At 41.1% G+C, this 24581-nt stretch overlaps 1 protein-coding gene across 1 annotated transcript in view; it reads left to right on the top strand.

Moving 5' to 3' along the window:
* epb41a (erythrocyte membrane protein band 4.1a) overlaps positions 1-24581 on the top strand; it is an 85655-nt gene that overhangs the window by 7753 nt on the left and 53321 nt on the right. Inside the window, exons 2-7 of the mRNA XM_060904983.1 lie at positions 17203-17603; positions 22473-22898; positions 23067-23171; positions 23339-23381; positions 23993-24068; positions 24175-24393. Coding sequence (XP_060760966.1) covers positions 17211-17603; positions 22473-22898; positions 23067-23171; positions 23339-23381; positions 23993-24068; positions 24175-24393 — 1262 coding nt within the window. The 5' untranslated portion in view covers positions 17203-17210. The remainder of the gene's footprint in view (positions 1-17202; positions 17604-22472; positions 22899-23066; positions 23172-23338; positions 23382-23992; positions 24069-24174; positions 24394-24581) is intronic.

Raw genomic sequence — 24581 nt, 5'->3', positions numbered from 1 at the left:
ATGGAAAATAAAATACCATTTTGGCAAAAATGTTGGCATCCATTAATTTCTTGTATTAAGTAAAAAAATAATGTAAAGTGCGCACAGTCCTTCACTGTAAACATAACACACTTTCAGTAACAGAATTTAAGCCTATATAAACACTGACTCGCACATGTTGCTTCTCTTGAACGTATACACGGAAGTAAGCAGTGTTGCCAGATACTGCTAACGTTTTCCAGCCCAAAATATGTTCAAAACCCGCCAAAATGCACTTGAAACCCCCCAACTGGGCGGTAAACCGGCCAATCTGGCAACACTGGAAGTAAGGCGGAAGGTAGTTTGTCGACGTCACCTCAAGACGACGCCAACGATTGGTCAAATTTGAGGGAAAGTTGCGGTGATTGGATATAATTGCAACACCACCCTGAATTCGTGGGGATTGGTTGAATTTGCGTTGAAGTTGCAAATCGCAACATCCTGGAGGGTCTGATTTTTGAAAATTAGGAACTGTCTTTTTAAGGGGAGCTGTTGCCTTTTGGCTTTGAAACGTTCGTTTTTGATTCTTTCCAAGCAGCCTGTCCTGCCCTAACTGCCTCCTGCTGCTTCTCAGATGAATGCAGGCAACAATAAATGTTTAAAAACTGCTCGTACTCGTTTGAAGGACTCTCGTGAATAGCGGTATTTCTGCTATGCACAAATTTATAAATGCGGTCAAAATCTGGGTCAGCCATTGTTGTTGTGTTGAAGAAAGAAAGCGTGTAGAGCTAGCTGGCAACACCGATGTGGCGCGAAATTTTTAACATGGCGGCCGCCGATTCGCACATTGACGGATCATCATTTTTTCATTTTTAAAAAGTGTACACCTGGTCATTAACCCCCTCCCCCCCGCGTATGGTTTGTACGCTCGTGATGATGAAAATTATGGATGACCCCTAAGTGAATGTACCGTATGTAAATTTTTAACATTGTATGTATAATTTTGATATATTTTGATTTCAGAAAACCCAAAGAGAATTAAAACTTGTGCACCAAATTCTAGTGTTTTTTTTGCATTAAAGCTGTATGCTGTACAATCATTCTGCCACAGAAAAAGAACAGTTCAAAGAAATTACTGAAAGCCCAAATATTGCCATGACGTTCATATCCAAGATGACATTCATGTCACTGTATGTAAACTTCTGACCACAACTGTACTTCGAAAAGTTCTCAGCCTCACCTGGAAACAAGGGGTGTAACTCCCAGTTTGGGGCATAACTGTATACTATAAAGCTTTATATCACTGTCAACAAAAACTCAAATGAAAGAAGCAATCACAGAAGAAAGGAAGGGAAAGCTTCAAGCTGGTGTGCTCTTGCTCCAGTACAATGCGCCCGTCCATACAGCACAGGTGGCAGGGGCAGAAGCAACCAAATGTGGCTTTGAACTGTTGCCCCATGCATCATACTCACCTAACCTGGCACCATCTGACTTCTATCTGTTTCCCAAACTGAAATCCCACTCACATGGTCACCATTTTCAGAGTGATGATGAAGTCATCCACGCTGTTGAGAAGTATCTGGAGGCTCAAGATGTGCCTCCTTCCCTGAAGGGATAGTGAAGCTTGACCATCAGTGGACCAAGCACATTGAAGTTAAAGGAGACTATGTTGAAAAATAATGCAATAACAGTCTTTCTCCTGTGACATTTTCTGGGTGAGGCCAAGAACTTTTTGAAGTACCCTTGTACTCTTCTACACATATGAAGAACATCAAGAACATCAAATTCCTTGATGTTCATCTGGCGGAGAACCTCACCTGGTCCCTCAATACCAGCTTCATAGCCAAGGAAGCCCAGTAGCATCTCTACTTCCTACGGAGTACAATGCCTCTCACATACAGTGTTTACATATCGCTACCTCAAAACGCACACTCAACTTTCTGCACATTAACAGTAACAGGTACTGGTTGGCAATGTGCTGTCTGTCTGTGCTAGTTGTCATTTTTGCACTGTCCTTGTTGTTTGCATTTTGTTGTATGGAGCTTATTGTTTGCAATATTTGCACTCATGCCCTTTATGTTGTTACATGTAGATTTGTAGTCCTGTGATGTTTAATGTAGCACAGTGGTCCTGGAGAAATGTTTTGTTTTAACTGTGTACTGTACCAACTGTATATGGTTGAAATGTCAAGGTCAAGGCTTTTTTATTGTTATGTCCTAACGTCACAATCTTGACAGAAAATGCTAGGTTTGAGCACTCTGAAAGTTTTTGCTTTCTCTGAGAATCCCAGATGCTTTTTTTTTTTAAGAATTTACAGTGTCTAGCAAAAGTATTCATCCCCCTTGGTGTTTGTCCTGTTTTGTTGCATTACATGCTGGAATTAAAATTGATTTTGGGGAGTTAGCACCATTTGATTTACACAACATGCCTACCACTTTAAAGGTGCAATTTTTATTTATTTATTTATTTATTTATTTATTTATTTTTTGTGACATAAACAATAATTAAGATGGAAAAAAACCCAGAAATCTGGAGTGTGCATAGGTATTCACCCCCCAAAGTCAATATTTTGTAGAGCCACCTTCTGCTTCAATTACAGCTGCAAGTATTTTGGGGTATGTCTCTATTAGCTTAGCACGTCTAGCCACTGGGATTTTTGCCCATTCCTCAAGGCAAAACTGCTACAACTCCTTCAACTTAGATGTGTTGCGTTGGTGTACAGCAATCTTCAAATTATGCCACAGATTCTCAGTTGGATTGAGGTCTGGGCTTTGATGAGGCCATCCTAAGACATTTAAATGTTTCCCTTTAAACCACTCCAGTGTATCTTTAGCAGTATGTTGAGGGTCATGGTCATGCTGGAATGTGAACCTTCATCCCAGTCTCAAACCTCTGGCCGACTCAAACAGGTTTTCCTCCAGAATTGCCCTGTATTTTGTGTCATCCATCTTTCCTTCAGTCCTGACCAGCTTTCCTCTCAAGAAAACCCAAACTGTCACCCTCAGCTGAAAGGAAATTGGTTTGGATGGTCAGGAACAATCTGGAAACCACCATGGCACAGTCCTGCTATGAAATGGAAGCTGATGGATCACTGTCTACAGTTCAGATCACCATGGACTAAGAGACTGCTATCCAAGAAATAACCCCCTGCTCCAAAATTTTCACCTTAACTAAATTTTAGCTTAACTAAAATTTGAAGCTGACCACACAGACAAAGAAAAAGCCTTCTGGAGGAAAGCTGTATGGTCAGATGAGACAAAGATTGAGTTGTTTGGCCACAATGGCCACCATGTACAGTCCTTAAAACAAGTCCTGACTTCAACCCTATTGAAAATATATGGACCGTGCTTATAAGTTGAGTCTGTGCCAATAAAAAAAAAAATTTAATTGAACTCCACCAATTCTCCCATGAAGAGTCGTGAAATATCCAACCAGAATTCTGCCAGAAGCTTGTTCATGGCAAACAAAAATGTTTGGTCAAGGTGAATCTTGCGAAGACACAGTTTACCCAAATATTAGGTGTGCTGTATGTATATTTTTGACCCTATATGTATATTTTTTTTACCCTGTGTTGATTTCAGAAAACCCAAAGAAAATTAAAACTTGTGCACCAAATTCTAGTGGGTTTTTTTTAAATTAAAGCTGTATGCTGTACATTCTGCCACAGAAAAATAACAGTTCAAAGAAATTACTGAAAGCCCAACTATTGGCATGACATTCATATCCAAGATTGCATTCATGTCACTGTATGTAAACTTCTGACCACAACTGTACCACCAGTGTCCCCCAAGGTTCAGTCCTTGGTCCGCTTCTCTTCACCCTCTACACCCAGTTTCTTGGCCCAATTATCGCTGCCCATGGTCTATCCTACCACTGCTATGCTGATGACACCCAGCTGTTTCTCTTTTCCTCCTCCTGACACATGGCTCTCTACTCGCATCTCTGCTTGCCTGCGTGATCTCCAGAGCTCGATGGACAACCATCACCTGAAGCTCAACCCAGGCAAGACCGAGGTAATCTACATTCCTGCTCCATCCTCTCAACCCCTGGACATTGTTATCTCCCTAGGGGACATCTTTAGGTCTCCTTCACCCAGTCCGAAGAACCTAGGGGTTGTGTTTGATGACAGTCTCTCTTCCTCAGCAAACATTGCTGCAGTGACCCGGATGTATAGATTCCTCCTCTACAACATCTGAAGGATCCGCCCTTTTCTTACCACCTACTCTACTCAGCTCCTGGTCCAAGCACCAATCCTCTCCCGCTTGGACTACCGCAAGTCTCTCCTTGCTGGCCTTCCAGCTTCTGCCATCAGACCCCTGCAGCTCATCCAGAACGCTGCAGCTTGCCTGGTCTACAACCTACCTCGTTGTTCCCATGTCAACCCTCTGCTTGCTGACCTGCACTGGCTACCTATCGCAGCTTGCATCAAATTTAAGACATTGGTGCTAGCTTACCAGGCTTTCAAGGGGTTAGGGACAGCATACCTCCAGTGTCTGTTCTGCCCCTACATGCCAGCCAGATCCCTATGCTCTGCTACTACTGGTCGACTGGCCCCTCCTCCTCTCCACTCCTGCCCAGCCTGCTCAAGACTACTCTCTGTCCTGGTTCCTTGTTGGTGGAATAACCTTCCCACTGAGGTCAGAACTGCTGACTCCCTGACCACCTTCAAGCGAGGACTAAAGACTCCCCTATTCAGGCTGCACCTCTCCCCTTCTTCCCTGTCCACTTTGTAACTGTGTTTTGGTCTAGACTAACCCAGGCTGTATACGGTCTAGCCTGGGGTTAGCCGTTTTAAGTTCTCTTAGTTATACTTTATATGATTGGTTGATTTCCTTGGCTGTTTGAGTATTGGTACTTCAACAGAATATTATACTAGGTATTGCTGTCACTTGTTCAGTTGGCATTTGAACTTTCTCGTCTAGAAGTTAAGCACTTCATGTACCTGACTTTTGTGCTTGTTGTATGTCGGTCTGCTTAAGAGCAGCTGCTCAATTCCATGTACATGGGTGCAAGTATAAAATTTTCAAAAACCTGAAAAGTCTGACAAAGTCAGCCATGCAGGGGGGGTTACAAAGGGGGGGTGAGCCCCCCCTTAGGGCTCGAAAAAAATTTGAATTACAAGTTAAAATGGTTGTCTCTCATGCAATCTCATGCAAACATTTATAATATTAATAGTTATATGATTTGCATATTCACATCAAATGTTTAATACATTTCATCAATTCATCTGAAATAACAATATTTCAAGTACAAGGCTTGATATTTCAAAACATCTAGCAACTACTAATTTAAATGTTGAAACAACCATTTTTAATATGCTTTTGCTGTGATACCTTTTTTACAATATATACACAGCTTGAGTTAAAATAAGGGGCCACATTTCTTGATGCCCTCAGAAACTCCTGGATTTTAGCAAATAACAAGATTCAGCTTTTTCCATATACAAAAATATCTATATTTTATAATCCATTACTGACTACAAATGAGTTTTCAACCTAACAACCACATTAGAAAAGATGATAAAAAAGCTAACAAACTTATTTCAAGACCTACCTTACTTTTATTTAATAATTGAAAGGTAATCAAATGTCCAAAAAAAAACCATGCTTATAAAAGCAGATACTTGTGATGAATAATTTCAATTCTAGAAGAAAGCACATTGCATTTGCACATCACACAATATCAGATGACAATGTAAATCACCAATAAATGTTTTGAATTCACTTATTACTACATAGCACAAAAATCAGAAAAGTGATTAGTCTCATCGGCGTGACTTTTAAGTCCCTTCTTCCCGCTGGAGCTGGACTTGATAGTCTTTGAACAACAGTCACAATACGCAACTCCCGGGACGTCCAGTTTTCTCAGCCATATTCCCCATTTGTCACCGTTTTTGTCACACTTGCTTAACTATTCCCATCTCCATTTATTTCTAGACGTCTTTTTTAATTCTTTTGTATTGGAGCCTTCCGATAAAAACTTCATTTTGACATATTTTGATCAGCAACCAGAGGCAAAGCACGTGGATCTGTCACAATGGAGGGAAGCGAAATAAGGCTTATTATAAAAGCTGAAGTTTCATTGGACGGCAGTTAACAGTGAGCCAATCAAAAGCACCGTTCTAACTTGCACCAAAAGAAACGGCGACTCATGGGAATAGCTGTGTTGATTTGGTCGAACAACGTGCTATGTGCATGAAACATGATATCACACACGTATAACACCGTGAAACAATGGGCTAGTCAGGACTGTCCGTCGGTGAGCGGCGTATAAATTGAATGAGGTTTGTGGCGAAGACGAGATGAAAAGATTTGTCTCGTGCAGAGACTGTACCGCGGTAACCCGGTAATACGCTGAGAGTGAGACAGTGAGAGGGCCACCCCTATACCCCCCCCCCCCGAAATCTCAACGGAAAACTTGCACCCATGCATGTAATGTGATGTAATGTAATACCTATGCACAGTCCAGATTTGTTTTTTCATCTTAATTATCGTGTCACAACTAAAAAAAAAATAACACCTTTAAAATGGTAGGTATATTATGTAAATCAAATTGTGTGTAGGTGCATTTGGGTAATTGAGTGATCAATCTCATTAAATCTGAAGGTTAATAATTAAAATTGAATCAGTCTCATTTTATCATTAGATCACTCATGGAATCGGTCTCATTTGAATCATACCATTGAATCATTTTCATTGAATCAGTCTCATATTATCATTAAATCACTCATGGAATCAGTCTCATTAATTAATACCATTAATTTGGCGCTTAATAATAAATTACCAAACAGCTAAATTATGGTATATTCCAAATTATTATGATCACTTACCATATTACATAAATCATATGCACCTTTGAATTCTTGGAGATTGGGGACTTCAAAGATATTGGAACACAAATAAACACACAGTTTCAATAATAAATTAATTTATTATAACAAAGATAAAAAATGGATAATGGCAGTTGAAATATATACAAACAGTGAGGTGTGTGTGTGTGAGTGAAGACAAAAGATTAGCTTTGTGTGCTAATTAAGACAAAGGAATGCTAGCTAAGACAAAGGAATATTATCTAAGTAGAACAAAGGATTAGCTCTGTTGCTAACTAAGGTGTGTTTGTGGGTGTGAGGCCTTGTGTCCACGTGGTGGAGTTGACCACGTGTTGCTAAGTAAAACAAAGAATTAGCACGTGTTGCTAATGTGTGCTTGTGTGTGTGGCCTGTGTGTGTGAAAGGCCCTATGGCCTGAGCAGAAGGCTAGCATGGATTGCTAGCTAAGGTGTGTTTGTGTGTGTCACGTGTTTGGGTAGGCCTAGATTAGCCTCGTGTGGCTAAGCTAAGACAAAGGAATGCTAGCTAAGGTGTGTTTGTGAGGCCAGGTGAGGCCTGTGACCACGTGTTTGTGTGTGTCAGGCCTGGTGAGGCCTGGTGACCACGTGTTTGTGTAGGCCTAGATTAACCTCGTGTGGCTAAGCTAAGACAAAGGAATGCTAGCTAAGGTGTGTTTGTGAGAGGCCACGTGTTTGTGTAGGCCTAGATTAGCCTCGTGTGGCTAAGCTAAGACAAAAGGGAAGCTAGCTCATAACACTACTAAATCCACTGAAATCTTGATGAGGTCAAGATGTGTGATAAGGAAATTAAAGTGTTAGTGAGGAATAGAGAAGCATGCACAGCCTATCTATTAAACAATTGAGAGATTGGAACAAAATAAATCAATTCAACATGCTGCGTGTTTACAGTGTAACAATTAAACCGTTCCTGAGTGTAAATTCACACTACTTCAATAAAAGCTAATTCCTAAGACTAGGTTTTTGCCCAAATGCCAAGTCTTACTCAATATCTTGCCTTTAGCAGGATTATGAAGAGATGTTCCGAGATTTTTGGAGTTTCACCGTTGTGAAGCACGTGAGTAGCTTCTGTAGAAAATGCAGAGAATTCTTGGAGAGGCTGAGTTCACAGGAGCTCATGGAGCACGTCTGTGGAAAGCAGAGAATTCTTGGTCCGACGCTTCGTAGCTCGTGGGAAGAAAAACTCTGATTAAACAATGTGCACAGTTTTCTTTAGTTAGAAAGGGATCCGGGCGGCACGGTGGTGTAGTGGTTAGCGCTGTTGCCTCACAGCAAGAAGGTCCGGGTTCGAGCCCCATGGCCGGCGAGGGCCTTTCTGTGCGGAGTTTGCATGTTCTCCCCATGTCCGCGTGGGTTTCCTCCGGGTGCTCCGGTTTCCCCCACAGTCCAAAGACATGCAGGTTAGGTTAACTGGTGACTCTAAATTGACCGTAGGTGTGAATGTGAGTGTGAATGGTTGTCTGTGTCTATGTGTCAGCCCTGTGATGACCTGGCGACTTGTCCAGGGTGTACCCCGCCTTTCGCCCATAGTCAGCTGGGATAGGCTCCAGCTTGCCTCCGACCCTGTAGAACAGGATAAAGCGGCTAGAGATAATGAGATGAGAAAGGGATCCGGCTGCTTCTTAACTTTAAATTGACTACTTTGGGCTGCAGTCGTACGTACTGATAATGAATAAAAACTGGTTGTAACTCATTTGAGTTAAAGCGCGGATTTTGGATTTTTACCGTGGCCCAAGGTAAACAAAGAAATCGCGCTGAATCGTGGATCTTGCAAGAAAGAGAAGAAAAGACGTCTTATTTTGGGTTTGCTCGTGGAGCGAATCCTCTTTGTATCCAGACGGCTTGGAGTCCAGACGGAAAGAGGAGGAAGCGGAAACGTGTTCCGTTACTTATGCCTTCATGGTGGATGTGACGTTGGTGATCCCGCCCACGTGTGACGTAGGTCAACGCGGAAGTTGGCTGATGGGAAATGTAGTTTTTAAAGGGACTATACCTACAGGTGCTAACCCCCCTCCCCCCAAAAAAAAAATTCATTTTAATTCCAGCTTGTAATGCAACAAAACAGGACAAACACCAAGGCAGATGAATACTTTTGCAAAACACTGTACATTAAAAAAAAGTTAAATATGGATTTTTGACATTTGTAAATAGGGTTCAGAATTTTAAAATCTCAAACGCTTAACACATAATTTCAGATAAACTGTGCATTTGTAGGTTTTCAAGCACCATACTCTTCTGTCAACTGAATAATTGGCTGATTATTTAGTGGCAGTCGGAGGTGTGGCTTAGTGAGAGGTGGTGTAAAGGAGGAGCTGTTTAGCAGGGCCCACTTGACCATATTAGCACTCTTGCATCAAAGAGCTGTTTCTGGTTTTCTCTTTGCTTATAAAACACAGTACACTTTCAACATACAGTCCCCTCTGAAACTATTGGAATAGCAAGGCTAATTCTTTTGTTTTTACTTTACTCTGAAGATATTTGGGTTTACAATTATGGCATTTGACAGATGTCCTTATCCAAAGCAACTTAAGTTTATCTCATTTATACAACCGAGCAGTTAAGGGCCTTGCTTAAGGGCCCAACAGTGACAGCTTGGCAGCACTGGGGTTTGAATTCATGACGTTCCAATCAGTAGTCCCGAGTCTTAACCACTGAGCTACCACTGCTCCTGTGTTTGAGATCAAAAGATTAATATGATAGAGGAAATCAGACTTTCAGCTTTCATTTCCTGATATTTACATCTAGATGTGTTAAACAACTTAGAACCTGGCATCTTTAGTGGCAGACCATCCAGTTTTAAGGTGAGCAAAAGTATTGGAACAGATCATCTTAAAGTGAATTATTATCCATACAGGACACTTTTTTTTGATGGAATAAAAACATGTATTCTATTCCCTTCTAATGGGTTTCATTCATTTGGTTTGATAGCATGCAATGGTATCATATTACTTATCCTACGTGGATTACATCACTCTACCTAATGAAGAATGAGCGTTGAATATAGTTTACGATATTGCATGGTTGTCAAGACAACATGTCACACGTCCAAGCTGATGTGAATATCCAATGAAAGAGTTTTTTGCTCCGCATACGTAGAAGTATTTCTTTGTTCGCCGGGAAAGAGAATGATGTGCTGAACATCTGGAAGTCTACCAAAACTTCATTAGATATTCTTCACGCATATTTACAAGCCGTGGTGAACCGTTACTATTAGGCCCAATCCCAATTCTAATTTCTACCCCTCCCCCTTCCCCTCCCCCTTCCCCTTGGCCCTTCCCCTTGAAACTGAACTACAAGGGATAGGGCATGAAATTCAACCCTTACGTATTGGGATAGCCCTTCAACGATCGCATACGTCATCGTGTACCTCCGTCAGCGTTTACGTTAGCAAAACGCGACCAAATGCGTCATTGGCTGCGACCAGCCGCTACAGTCAGAGCCAGAGATCTCTGCTGGCAGGGTGTGATTTGTTAACTAACACCACTGAATGGGATATCTTTGGCGCTTCGTGCACCACATCCAACAGAATGAGGTGTCAGAACACTCATGTAAACAATAAAAGCGAGAATAACAGAACAAAACGTACGCAGTCAAGCAACCGAAAACAATACTCACTCCCAAAGCTTTTTAGCAGCAGCTTGGATTTCAGAAATCGCTGCTCATTCTCAGCTCGAAAGCGAATCAAGCGGCGTGTTTCCTCTGGATAACAACTTAAAACACGTAAATAATGGAGAAAATACATTTATGACAATCTTTCGCCGCGGGAACCGCCATCTTTCTGAAATCCGCATGAAATCTCGCTGAAATCCGCATGGCATTGTGGGAAATCACTCAAACCCCTTCGTTCGGAGTCAGCTCCAGGAAAATCTCCGTTTGGAGGGGTACAGAAGCCCTACCCCTTCCCCTACCCCTCCGCGTTAACTGGGATTGGGATACCCCTACCCCTTCACGTGAACGCGCAAAATGGAGGGGAAGGGCCAAGGGGTTGGTCCAAGGGGTGAAATGGGATTCGGCCTTAGAGCTGGGACTTCAGCTCAGCCAAACCTTAGCCAGACACCAAAAAATTTAGTTTTATGGTTTTTTAATGGTTTTTTTTTTGTTTATCTTCTATTACAGTTTTTTATTACCTATTATATTTTTATATAGTATTTTATGAAGTATTTATACAGTATTTACATATTATTTTTATATAGTATTTTTTATATGGTTATATAGATTTGATTGACTTTCTGGATGAAGGGATTAGCGGCAGGCTGCCAGGTCGCACCGTTGTGTGTAGTTGTCGATGTTGATTTTAAAAGTAACTAAGAAAATGGCATAGGGAAATGAATACTTAAGTCTGAGTGAAAAATACTGTGGCGAGCGTGCAGCATAGAAGAAGAGTCTGGAGACAGAAATCTTAGCCCATGTTTACATTAGACCGTATCAGCGGATCATCAGATTAACGTTTTTAAAACGATTAGTGTGCACACAGCAACACCAATACACGATTCGCGTGCACATAGCAACACCAATACACGGATATGCTCGGCTCCGCAGGCATCCTGCGCTCCAAATCACTCCGCCCTGAACAGCGAGTGCCCTCTGGAGGGTGCGCACTCCGGCCCTGCGCAGCTCACACAGCACGCGAGTGAAGTGCACAAGCAGTGATTCGGGACTGAGCCGCTGTGTGTGTGATCCCAGCGCAGATCACTTACCACTTGCAAGTGGAAGGATGGCAAGCCTAAAGACAATCATAACTACACAATGGGCAGTATTTGCATCAGTATTTGCAGTATTTTCATACTTTTATACTCTTTAATGAAAGGTGATACAAGGCGGAAGTCCGCGCCGTTTTTCAGCAGTCGCGTCACATGACCAACACCAGCGAATCTGGAAGGTGGATGTCACAGTGACGTTGTCCAATGAGACGCCAGCTAGAGCTCAGCACAGCGTATCCACATATTCTGAATGTTTACACAGCACCGGAGCTGACACGATCTGGATTGAATACGTGGACGCTGGCGGATTCCCGTTTCCCGGTGTTTCAATGTAAACGGACAGTGCATCCGCGAAGAAAACGAGACAGATACGGTCTAATGTAAACATAGCCTTAGTTTCTTGGTCATTAGCCTGTGCTACTTGCTCTCGATAGCACTGGCTTGACCACTTTATTAGCATTCGCTAACACTAGTGATGAACGCTACACCGGCTGGAAGGTGACTTCATTGCTGCACTGATGGCGCCAACTCACGGTTAAGCTAGTGTTGGCCTTTGAGAAGCTGATATGTTTGGGCCTTCTCTGAAGGCCTAGACAGCCCTGATGGTTCCCCTCTGTTTACAAGAGAAAAACATACCAATGGACATTGAAAACTGAAAAAGAGCATGTGCGTATATAATAATAATAATAATAATAATAATAATAATAATATTGGCTGGCTTTTTTCGTGGTCTATCAGATGTATTCCATTAAGCTAATCGTATTCGACTCGTTCAAAATCATGCTATCTGAATGGAATATATCTGATATACCACTCAATGCCAGCCAATATTATTTAAATATTTGGTTGCATATCCCTCCTTTGCAATAACTGCATCAAGCTGGTGACCCACTGACATCACTAAACTGTTATATTCTTCTTTTGTGATGCTTTTCCAGGATTGTTGCACAGCTTCTTTCAGTTGTTGTTTGTTTTAGGGGGTTTCCTCCCTTCAGTCTCCTCTTCAGGAGGTGAAATGCTACTCAGTTAGTTTAACTCTTTACCTCTTAATGACGACATATGACGACCCCGTGTATGCACCATAATGACGACATTTGACAACTCCGAATTTGCCTCTACATATGTATTTTACCCTTTATGTATGAATTTTGAAAAGATAATCGAACAACGTTATATAAAGCATCTTTGTAAAGTTGCAGTAATCATTTATTGTACACCATTTGACGTGAATTCTTCATGTAAAATGTGAAGATTGGTTTTCACACAGGTATTACTCACCTTTCAGACACTACCTGTGAGTTGTTGAATGTTGAAACATAACTTTATGAGTGATTTTTGTATTCCGTGTCATGCCCTCTTTTCAAAAATGTATGATATGATCGTTTCAACATAATGAAGGAGAAAACTGATAAGAACAAAACCTTGTCTTTAGACTTTTTTTCTTGTAAATATGTTCTAAGGGTGAACAGTATATACAAGGGTGGCCATAGCAACTGCTTTGAGGGGTAAAGAGTTAAGGTCTGGTAATTAACTTGTCCAGTCTTCTTGTTGTCTTGCTGCATGATGAAGTTCCTCCCAATTAGGTTGAGTGCATTTCTCTGTAAATTGTCTGACAGAATGTTTCTGTAGACTGTGAATTCATTCTGTTGCTACCATCATGAGTTCCATCATCAATAAAGATTAGTGAGTCTGTTACAGAAGCAGCCATGCAATCCCAAGCCATGACTCTACCTTTACCGTGCTTCACCCATGAGCTCGTTTGTTTTGGATCATGAGCAGCTTTTTCCACACTTTGGCCTTTCCATCACTTTGGTAGAGGTTCAACTTGGTTCCAGAACTTTTGTTGCTCATCTCTGTATTTCTTTGTGATTTCCAGTCTGGCCTTCTGATTCTTACTGCTGATGAAGGACTTGCATCCTGTGGTATGGCCTCTATATTTCTGCTCCTAAAGTCTTCTTCAAACAGGAGATTGTGATACCTTCACCCCTGCCTTGTGGAGGTTGTTGTTGATCTCATCTCATCTCATCTCATTATCTCTAGCCGCTTTATCCTGTTCTACAGGGTCGCAGGCAAGCTGGAGCCTATCCCAGCTGACTACGGGCGAAAGGCGGGGTACACCCTGGACAAGTCGCCAGGTCATCACAGGGCTGACACATAGACACAGACAACCATTCACACTCACATTCACACCTACGCTCAATTTAGAGTCACCAGTTAACCTAACCTGCATGTCTTTGGACTGTGGGGGAAACCGGAGCACCCGGAGGAAACCCACGCGGACACGGGGAGAATATGCAAACTCCGCACAGAAAGGCCCTCGCCGGCCACGGGGCTCGAACCCGGACCTTCTTGCTGTGAGGCGACAGCGCTAACCACTACACCACCGTGCCGCCCGTTGTTGTTGTTGTTGTCTGTGATTTTTTTCTTCCCTCACAGTGCTTCTATCATCAACTGCTGTTTTCTTTGGCTGAACTGTTCCATGCCTGGTTGTTAGGACACCAGTGGTTGTATTGGCTATCCTCAGTGCTTGTGCAATGGGTCTAATGGATTTTCCCTCTTTTCTCAGCTTCAAAATGGCTTGCTTTTTTCCCCAGAGGCAGCTCTCTGGTCTTCATGTTGGTTTATCCTTTTTAACAACAGATGCAGTCCTCACAGGTGAAACCCAGGGCTCACACCAAGAGAAGACATTCAGAGCTATGAATTGTTTAAACAAACACTCTAATGGGGATGCACCTGGGCACCAAGAAATGCCTATCAGTCACATTTTTCTCATATTTGTCTTTTGATCTCAAACCCAAATGTCTTCGGTGTATAGCAAAAAAAAAAAAAAAAGGCCCTGCTCTTCCAATACTTTCAGAGGGAACTATATTTCTTTAGTTTGTTTGAAGTTGTGTCAGTTTTTTCCAGCACGTTCATACTGAACATCCTGTAAACACAGTCAGTACTGTTTGTGTTTTCCAGATGTATACTGTAATGGTATAAAATCCTTCTATCAGGGATCACTCAGAAGAGGACCGGTTCCTGTTTGAATTTGGTTTACACTGATATAACAGTTTTATCACCTCTACATCTCTGCCATGATCTCTAGTAACGTTTACTCTGATTATTACATTACCATACCTTTCCACCTTTATGCATTTTATGTCGGAGCTCTGAAATTGATACACATGTGCTAGTAAAAGTTAACAATATGCCAAAAGAGCAGTCTTCATCTGGAATGATTTGCTCAGGGGTTTTGAAGTCTTTGACACCATCTGGACACCCCGCCTCGCCCCCTTCCCCCATACAGTACTTGCATGAGCACATCACAGTAAATGAAGAATGTGTTTTTTATTTTGGCTCCATCCCATCCATCCATTATCTCTAGCCGCTTTATCCTGTTCTACAGGGTCGCAGGCGAGCTGGATCCTATCCCAGCTGACTACGGGCGAAAGGCGGGGTACACCCTGGACAAGTCGCCAGGTCATCACAGGGCTGACACATAGACACAGACAACCATTCACACTCACATTCACACCTACGGTCAATTTAGAGTCACCAGTTATCCTAACCTGCATGTCTTTGGACTGTGGGGGAAACCGGAGCACCCGGAGGAAACCCACGCGGACACGGGGAGAACATGCAAACTCCGCACAGAAAGGCCCTCGCCGGCCACGGGGCTCGAACCCGGACCTTCTTGCTGTGAGGCGACAGCGCTAACCACTACACCATTGTTTGTTCATTAGGGCTCTAAATCTACATCTGTTGTTAAAAATGCTTTATGGATAAAATGGAATTGAACTACATTAACCATTAATCTTAAAACTGACTCCAGTTTCTAAACATAAACCAGTGCAGCCTCTGTAGCATAGCCTCTGTTTCAGTTGTCATGTGTATTTATACAAATTATTGAGTGGAAGATAGCTCACTGAAACAAAATAACTACAGGTTGAGAGACAGGACAAAGATAAGTTTTCATAGAATTTTCTAGATTTTTAATTTTTTTTATTAACACTTTCTGGTCTGATTAGTGACGTGACAATATGTCTTGGTAAAAAAAAAGTTAACAGCAAAACTGAATGTTTAAAGATGAATGGACAGAGGAGGAAATCTTGACAGGAAAACACTATTTGCCCTCTTCTGCATACATACAGACCTTATAGATGCCACCGATTGGCTAGTGTTGCTCTGAATGGCTGCAAATATGTTAGTTGATCAGCAGTAAATCCCATACACCAGGGGTTTTCAAAGTGTGGGAGAGTCGGCCCCCCCTCAGAGAGCAAATAAACAACAGCGCCCCCCCTCCTTACAATGTTTGTTGTTGCTATACTTAATGTTCCATTCGTATTTTAAAAAAATGGTTGTTGTACACATTTTTTATTTTTTTCTTTTGCACATTTTAAACATCTGTGCTTTTTGAAACCTCTTTTTTTTACACATTTAAAACATATGAGCTTTATTAAAACATCTTTTTTTTTACACATTTTAAACATCTGTGCTTTTTAAAACCTCTTTTTTTTTACACATTTTAAACATCTGTGCTTTTTTAAAACATCTTTTTTTTACACATTTTAAACATCTGTGCTTTTTAAAACATCTTTTTTTACACATTTTAAACATCTGTGCTTTTTAAAACATCTTTTTTTACACATTTTAAACATCTGTGCTTTTTAAAACATCTTTTTTTACACATTTTAAACATCTGTGCTTTTTTAAAACATCTTTTTTTACACATTTTAAACATCTGTGCTTTTTTAAAACATCTTTTTTTACACATTTTAAACATCTGTGCTTTTTAAAACATCTTTTTTACACATTTTAAACATCTGTGCTTTTTTAAAACATCTTTTTTTTACACATTTTAAACATCTGTGCTTTTTTAAAACTTTTTTTTACACATTTTAAACATCTGTGCTTTTTTAAAACCTCTTTTTTTACACATTTTAAACATCTGTGCTTTTTTAAAACATCTTTTTTTTACACATTTTAAACATCTGTGCTTTTTTAAACATCTTGTTTTACACATTTAAAACATCTGTGCTTTTTTAAACATCTTGTTTTACACATTTTAAACATCTCATAGCATCGTTAGCTAGCACCTCTTGGCAGATAACACACTGTGGCAGTGGAGCATCTTCAGATCCAGTCCATGAAAATCCAAACTTTAAATAATCGTGCTCATACTTCCTTCTTTTTTTGCTTGGCCCAGACTCTGTCTCCTCACTCACTGGAGCTTTAGGTACTAAAAATCGATCCATTTAGTCTCTGGTAAAGGCTAGCTGAAGTTCGCTAAATGTCCACAATAGTAACTTATTCTGGTTTATTTTTCCTCACGTTGCGCCCTCCCTGAAGAACTCTGGTGCCCCCTAGGGGAGGCGCGCCCCACACTTTGAAAAGCCCTGCCTTACACTAAATCCATCTGTACATACTGTAATTTATTATTATGTGCAAAAGAACATAGATGTGGATCGGACTACATACTGGAGATAGAGCTACCCTGTCCACTCATTTGTGCAAGAGTTTTAGTGGAAAATTTAAGGGGGGGTTTCTGTGTAACCACATTCGCTAATTACAGGGAGATTTAAAACTACTGGAATTGACCAGTCCAACAAACATAGCTGTACACTGTCATGACAGCATGGCTATTTTGTCAGAACAGTGCTGTTTAGATTCTCACTATATTGCTATAATGGTCTTGTGTGCTCTTGTCTGTTCTCAGTGGTTACCATGACGACAGACAAAGCAAATAGTGGACAGAAGAAGCAGGTCTGTGAGCAGCAACAAGAAGATGGAGAGGTTGGCGTGCAAGAGCCAGAGTCTATTGAAGCCCTTCAGGATGGCCCGTCTGGCTCACCACTGCCTCCTGGAGGCTCAGAAGAGGGACAGCAGCTGAAATCACGCCAGCACACCTCAGCTGGACGTGGCCTCTCACGCCTGTTCTCCTCTTTCCTGAAGCGTCGTTCACAGTGCTCAGAGGATGAGGGGGTAAAGGTGGAAGGAGGCCAAGAGAAAGAGAGCCACCTGGACTCCAAAGCTCCTATCGCAGACCCTGAACCTGAGCTACGCAATGAAGGAGATGCAGCACTAGACCTGCACTCCATTAGCAGCTCTGAGAACCAGGTGAGTGTGAGAAAGAAGGACAGGGGACGGTGGTGTCAGTCCATGTGACATCACTGCAGGCCTCCTGACTGACCATCTCAGATTTGCTTCATATTTTCTGGAAATAATGTCAGTATTCCCAAAAAACAATGCTTTAAAAAGGGGGCATGGTCCTCATTTTCCTGTAATAATGAGTGCTATAGAAAAAGCCTTTACTTTTGAACTATTTATGCTACATGCATGGCATTTTTAGTTATTGATGTCTAGTATAAGATGTTTTTAACTTCGAAAACGAAAGGCATTTTATATATGGTATGCACCATAATGACGACATTTGACGACTCTGAATTTGCCTCTACATACGTATTTTGCCCTTTACAGGTATCCCAGGTGAATATTTATGATAAAATGTATGAATTTTGAAAAGATAATCGAACAACGTTATATAAAGCATCTTTGTAAAGTTGCAGTAATCATTTATTGTACACCATTTGACGTGAATTCTTCATGTAAAATGTGAAGATTGGTTTTCACACAGCTTTCAGACACTACCTGTGAGTTGTTGAATGTTGAAACATAACTTTATGAGTGATTTTTGTATTCCGTGTCATGCCCTCTTTTCAAAAATGTATGATATGATCGTCTCAACATAATGAAGGAGAAAACTGATAAGAACAAAACCTTGTCTTTAGACTTTTTTTCTTGTAAATATGTTCTATATGTTTGGTCCTTTATAAATCCGGATCATCCAAATTTTCATATCTGTTACTCCGAAAGAACTCAAACTTTAAGATTTATGAGGTGGTAAAAAAAAAAATCATTTCACATCTATATTTCAAATGCAGTGTATGATATGATCGACCATAAAATAATTATACCACTTGAAAGAACAAGTTTTATTTAGCAAAAGCAAAAAATATGAAGTTGGTATCTTGAACCAAACTACTGTATAATTGCTAATATACAGTAATACTTAAAGTTTGGACACCTTCTATCCATCCATCCATTATCTGTAGCCGCTTTATCCTGTTCTACAGGGTCGCAGGCGAGCTGGATCCTATCCCAGCTGACTACGGGCGAAAGGCGGGGTTCACCCTGGACAAGTCGCCAGGTCATCACAGGGCTGACACATAGACACAGACAACCATTCACACTCACATTCACACCTACGCTCAATTTAGAGTCACCAGTTAACCTAACCTGCATGTCTTTGGACTGTGGGGGAAACCGGAGCACCCGGAGGAAACCCACGCAGACACGGGGGGAACATGCAAACTCCGCACAGAAAGGCCCTCGCCGGCCACGGGGCTCGAACCCGGACCTTCTTGCTGTGAGGCGACAGCGCTAACCACTACACCACCGTGCTGCCCTGACACCTTCTAATTTAGTGTTTTTTTCTTTATTTTTATTAATTAAAAGTCACTTTGTCTGAAAGTAGTGATGGATGTGGGCGGCACGGTGGTGTAGTGGTTAGTGCTGTCGCCTCACAGCAAGAAGGTCCTGGGTTCGAGCCCCGGGGCCGGCGAGGGCCTTTCTGTGCGGAGTTTGCATGTTCTCCCCGTGTCCGCGTGGGTTTCCTCCGGGTGCTCCGGTTTCCCCCACAGTCCAAAGACATGCAGGTTAGGTTAACTGGTGACTCTAAATTGAGCGTAGGTGTGAATGTGAGTGTGAATGGTTGTCTGTGTCTATGTGTCAGCCCTGTGATGACCTGGCGACTTGTCCAGGGTGAACCCCGCCTTTCGCCCGTAGTCAGCTGGGATAGGCTCCAGCTTGCCTGCGACCCTGTAGAAGGATAAAGCGGCTAGAGATAATGAATGAATGAATGAATAGTGATGGATGTCGTTTCTCTTTACTTAGTTGTTCGGTTCTTGACATAATATGGTTGTGTTATAGGGTTATTTTTTAGAGAGTATTTTTATTATTTATTATTTACTGCTTGATCTCAAACGCATTCAGAAGGCAAGAAACTCGTCCACTAATTAACTTTTGACGAGGCACACCTGTTAATTGAAAAGCATTCCAGGTGACGACCTCATGAAGCTGGTAAGAGAATGCCAGTCAAGATAAACACTGCATACGCTGAAGAATCTAAAATATCAAACAGATTTTGGTTTTTTAACACTTTTTTGTTTACCACATAATTCCAGATATGTTCCAGATGTTATTTCATACACTGTAAAAAAAAAAAAAAAAATCCGTTGTTTTTACGGAAAAACACTGGCGGCTGTGGTTGCCAGAATAATCCTGTTAAAAATACAGTGAAATGTAAACAACATTACAGAATAACTTGTACATTTCACTGGGATTCCATGTACAATTAATGATAACTAAATGTAAATTTTACAGGTATTCAATGTACAATAATCAATACATAACTGTTAATTTTACGAATATTCATTAATAAAAAAGCATCTAGGAATGAATTGCGAGTGTTCTCGATTATTGGTTTTTGTGGCTCCAAAATGATGGTTACAAGCAATGATCTACTAGACAGATATTTTATTTGATTTAGAGTTTTACGAAATGTGCCGGAGAGCCTCTACTGACATTTTTTTATTTTTTTTAACAGGGCAATGATGTAATTTTAACTATCACATTCTGTTTTAGTATTACAGTTTGTCTGTGTTTAAGGCCCCGGTCACACCGCCCGAACTTTGCTGGAGCGTTCCTTGAACGGTAGGGAGGGGGGGCCGAATTTCAACAACGCTCGTCACCGCGCACAAAATGGGGAAAAAAATCGAAAACACGGGCGTTGGCTTAGCGGTGCACCGCTGAAGCCGGCGTTGCTTTAGCGTTGGTTTAGCGGTGACGCGAGCGTTGGTATAGCGGCGTTCTGCGCATGCGGGCTTTGGCTCGGCGGGGGTATAAAGTTGGTTTAGCGGCATACCGCTTGTGACTACGGAGCTGAACGGATCGTTTTGATACAAGTTCTGATAGAATTTTGATAGAAGCTCCACCATCAGCTTGTCATACAGTCCATGTTCAGGCCTTCTCAGTATCCACTGTCTGACCCACACAACTCTGTCTCTCCTTCTCTCTCTCTCTTCTCCTTCTTTTTTTTTCTAGTTAAAATTCTTATTACTGTTCTGTTGTCTGTATAGCGTTTCCCCTTTTTTCACTGTTGTTTAGTTGATCTTATCATATTTTTATCTATAAAAACGTTTGTTATTAATATTATTATTTATATTACTTTATACTTTTTTATTATCATTCATATTACTTTATTTTTTGTTTATTGTTTGCTGTCAGTCAGATTATTTCTATTTTCATTATGTTTTTGCTGTCTTTTCCTTAATGTTATTATTATTTGCTATTATATTATCTTTATCATTATTTAATCATTTAATATTTACTATTAATATATACAACATTTTACTTTATAATTGTTAACCATAGGTACTAGTCATACTTTTTGAAATCAAATTTTATAATCAAATTCCAGTCTAGTCTATACAATGCATTTTCATTGTCTACTAGTCGTCAATTTAAGTCAATTTATTATTATTATTATTATTATTATTATTATTATTATTGTGGTTGTTGTTATTATTATTTTCACCATTTACATAGTACAGTGAGTCAATATTAAGTCAAATCATAACGTTGCCATTGCTGTTTTACGTGTTTTAATGGGACCACAATGGAAATAAGTGCTTGCGCTTTCTTGTGTAATCCTGATTTTAATGTATTTTGTACTTCATTTTACATTATGATCGAATAAAATCAAATCAAATCAAAAAATCTGTCAACAGCTTGTTGTAATCTGAGGAGGTTCTGATTCTGCTGCTGGACTAGTGCACCAATCATAGCAAGTCTCTCAGCATCCATGGTGATACAGTTTTACTGTCACTTTGAGCAAATTCGATATTGATGAGGTCTGAACTCAACGGCAGCTCGATTCCAAATGAGCTCCTGGTCCATTTCTCCCCGTATTTATAGCCAAATTCTGGTCCCGCTCCGACACCTCTATACCAACGCCAAACCAAAGTTCATCGCCACCATGGATAGCTGCTTCAACGCCCGACACCGTTCCAGCAACCCCGTGTCCGCTCGTAAAACGCTTACAACCGCTCCACCGAAGTTTGTGCAACGTTTAATCGCCGCCCGGGCAACGCTGGCGAAGCAGCGGTGGTCCAGCGTTCAAGATTTCTGCGTTGGCCTAGCGGACCCAAGCGTCCACGAACTTGCGTCTAGCGGTGCCAAACTTTGACTGGGCGTTGGTGGAGCGGGGGTGAACTTTGCCGGGGTGGAAAATTGCCCCCTCCTCACCGCTTGCAATATTTTGTGCAGCTCAAAACTTTCGGAGCGGTAGGAGGGCCCCTCGAGAAACATCAGCGGTGGCCGAGCGTATACGGCGTTGCTTTAACGGGGGCCAACTTTTGTTAAACGGTGGTGAACGGTTACGAGCGGTGATGAATTTTTTTCACCGCTCCAGGGACGCTCCAGCAAAGTTCGGGCGGTGTGACCGGGGTCTTAACTACAACAATTTGTAAATTCTACAAAAAAAATGATCAATTCAACATATTCTTACTGTTAAATTAACAGTGGTATTTGGTGAGGAGTTTTACAGTATATTGATCATTGTTTTTGTATTTACAGTTTTTTTATGTCATGATTTTACATAAATTCACTGTTAATTCTACGGACATTTTTTACAGTGTAATTTTGATGTCTTCAGTATTATAGAGAATAGTCACAAGACTGAAAAATGCATGTATTTAGAATACTTTTGTTTAAAAGTCTGATTTCTGTTATCACTGTGAGATTAAGCTAATTAACCATAAAGACATGATTTTCTCTCTTAGGAATTTGAATGAAATCTCTCTTTTGAGTTCAGCAAGAGGTGAAACATCCTATGGAACATTATCTGTCTTTTTTTTGGTCCAACAGGTCAGAGTGGACCAAAAAGACATGATAGAGGGTGATGAAGGTGGATCGAAGGTGGAGAAACCGGAAAAGAAAGAAAAGAGGCGAAAGAAAGAGGAGTTGAATAAAAACCGAGACAAGAAAAAGAAATTAGAGAAAGCAAAACATGCGGAGAAAAAAGACAAGAAAGAGAAGAGGAACAAGGACAAGATAAAGAAAGAGAAGGAGAATGAAATAGAAGAAGAAAAAGAGGTAGGGGAGCAGCCCAAGCCTGGGGAAGACGAGACAGAAGCAGCAGGCTCAGGGACGTTAGAGGGAGACGGAGAACGAGGGAGAAAGGAGAAGACTGTTGAGGAAGAAGTAAAAGCTGTTAAAGGTCAGCGCAGACCCAGGATCATGCACTGCAAAGTCACACTGCTGGATGACACACTTTTTGAGTGTGAACTGGATGTAAGATACACACACACACACACACACACACACACACACACACACACACACACACACACACACAAATAAACACATTAAGATACGCATGCACCAAATATTAATGCGAACGCGGGCACATTTGCTGTCTTTGTTGAGAATGAAGATAGTGTATGCTGTGTTTGGATGCAGAAACACGCCAAAGGCCAGGAGCTGTTTGCAAAAGTATGTGACCACCTGAATCTGTTGGAAAAGGACTATTATGGTCTTGCCGTGTGGGAGACACCAACCATTAAGGTGAGTTCGATTCATTCATTTACACATTAACGCAAATGAAAGACACCCTGAGAGATCTTTGCATTTCCCTTCGTTCCTTTGCCTTCACGTCTCTGAGTGATAATGTTATGCTCAGGTGCACTCTCTTTCTGCCTCTCTCCGTAACTGTCCGTTTCTTGCTCTGCTAGACATGGCTTGACTTCACAAAGGAGATTCGAAGGCAAGTGCGAGGTGAGAAATTTAACAGCGTTACTAATCCGTTATATCATATACGGTACACTACCGTTCAAAAGTTTGGGGTCACTTTGAAATGTCCTTATTTTTGAAAGAAAAGCACTGTTCTTTTCAATGCAGATCACTTTAAACTAATCAGAAATCCACTCTATACATTGCTAATGTGGTAAATGACTATTCTAGCTGCAAATGTGTGGTTTTTGGTGCAATATCTCCATAGGTGTATAGAGGCCCATTTCCAGCAACTCTCACTCCAGTGTTCTAATGGTACAATGTGTTTGCTCATTGCCTCAGAAGGCTAATGGATGATTAGAAAACCCTTGTACAATCATGTTAGCACAGCTGAAAACAGTTTAGCTCTTTAGAGAAGCTATAAAACTGACCTTCCTTTGAGCAGATTGAGTTTCTGGAGCATCACATTTGTGGGGTCGATTAAATGCTCAAAATGGCCAGAAAAATGTCTCGACTATATTTTCTATTCATTTTACAACTTATGGTGGGAAATAAAAGTGTGACTTTTCATGGAAAACACAAAATTGTCTGGGTGACCCCAAACTTTTGAACAGTAGTATAGATGTCTGAATTATTTTATGGTTTATTATATTTAGGAATCAGCTACGATTTTACATTCGGTGTCAAGTTTTACCCACCCGATCCAGCCCAGTTATCTGAGGACATCACCAGGTAAATCTCTCTCTTTCTCGCTCTCTCTCTCTCTCTCACAGACACAGAAATCAGCCTTAGATTGTTTAACTTACGATAGCCTTTATATCATTACTCTGGGCTACAGGTATTATGTGTGTCTCCAGCTGCGTAAAGACATCATGAGTGGCCGTTTGCCCTGCTCATTTGTCACTCTGACAGTGCTGGGCTCATATGCACTGCAGTCTGAACTGGGGGAGTACGACCCAGAGGTCCATCGAACAGACTACGCCAAGGAGCTCAGACTTATCCCCAACCAGACAAAGGAACTGGAGGACAAAGTCATGGAGCTCCATCGCACCTACAGGTAGCCTTTTACTGTTCATTGGACAGTAGTGTCTATCTAAAATGACGCTAGAATTTCAATACCATTGCGTAAATGAATGAAAAAAAATTTAAAAATAATTTTTAGGGATGCATTAATACTATTTTCAAGATATAATCAAGAACTACATTTGGATCAGTGATGAGGTTAAACATTGTCGGCCAATCCGC

The sequence above is a fragment of the Neoarius graeffei genome, chromosome 22 (assembly GCF_027579695.1).
Source record: "Neoarius graeffei isolate fNeoGra1 chromosome 22, fNeoGra1.pri, whole genome shotgun sequence".
Taxonomy (NCBI): domain Eukaryota; kingdom Metazoa; phylum Chordata; class Actinopteri; order Siluriformes; family Ariidae; genus Neoarius; species Neoarius graeffei.
The sequence above is the reverse complement of the archived record's forward strand: the minus strand, read 5'-3'. Positions and strand labels throughout refer to the sequence as shown.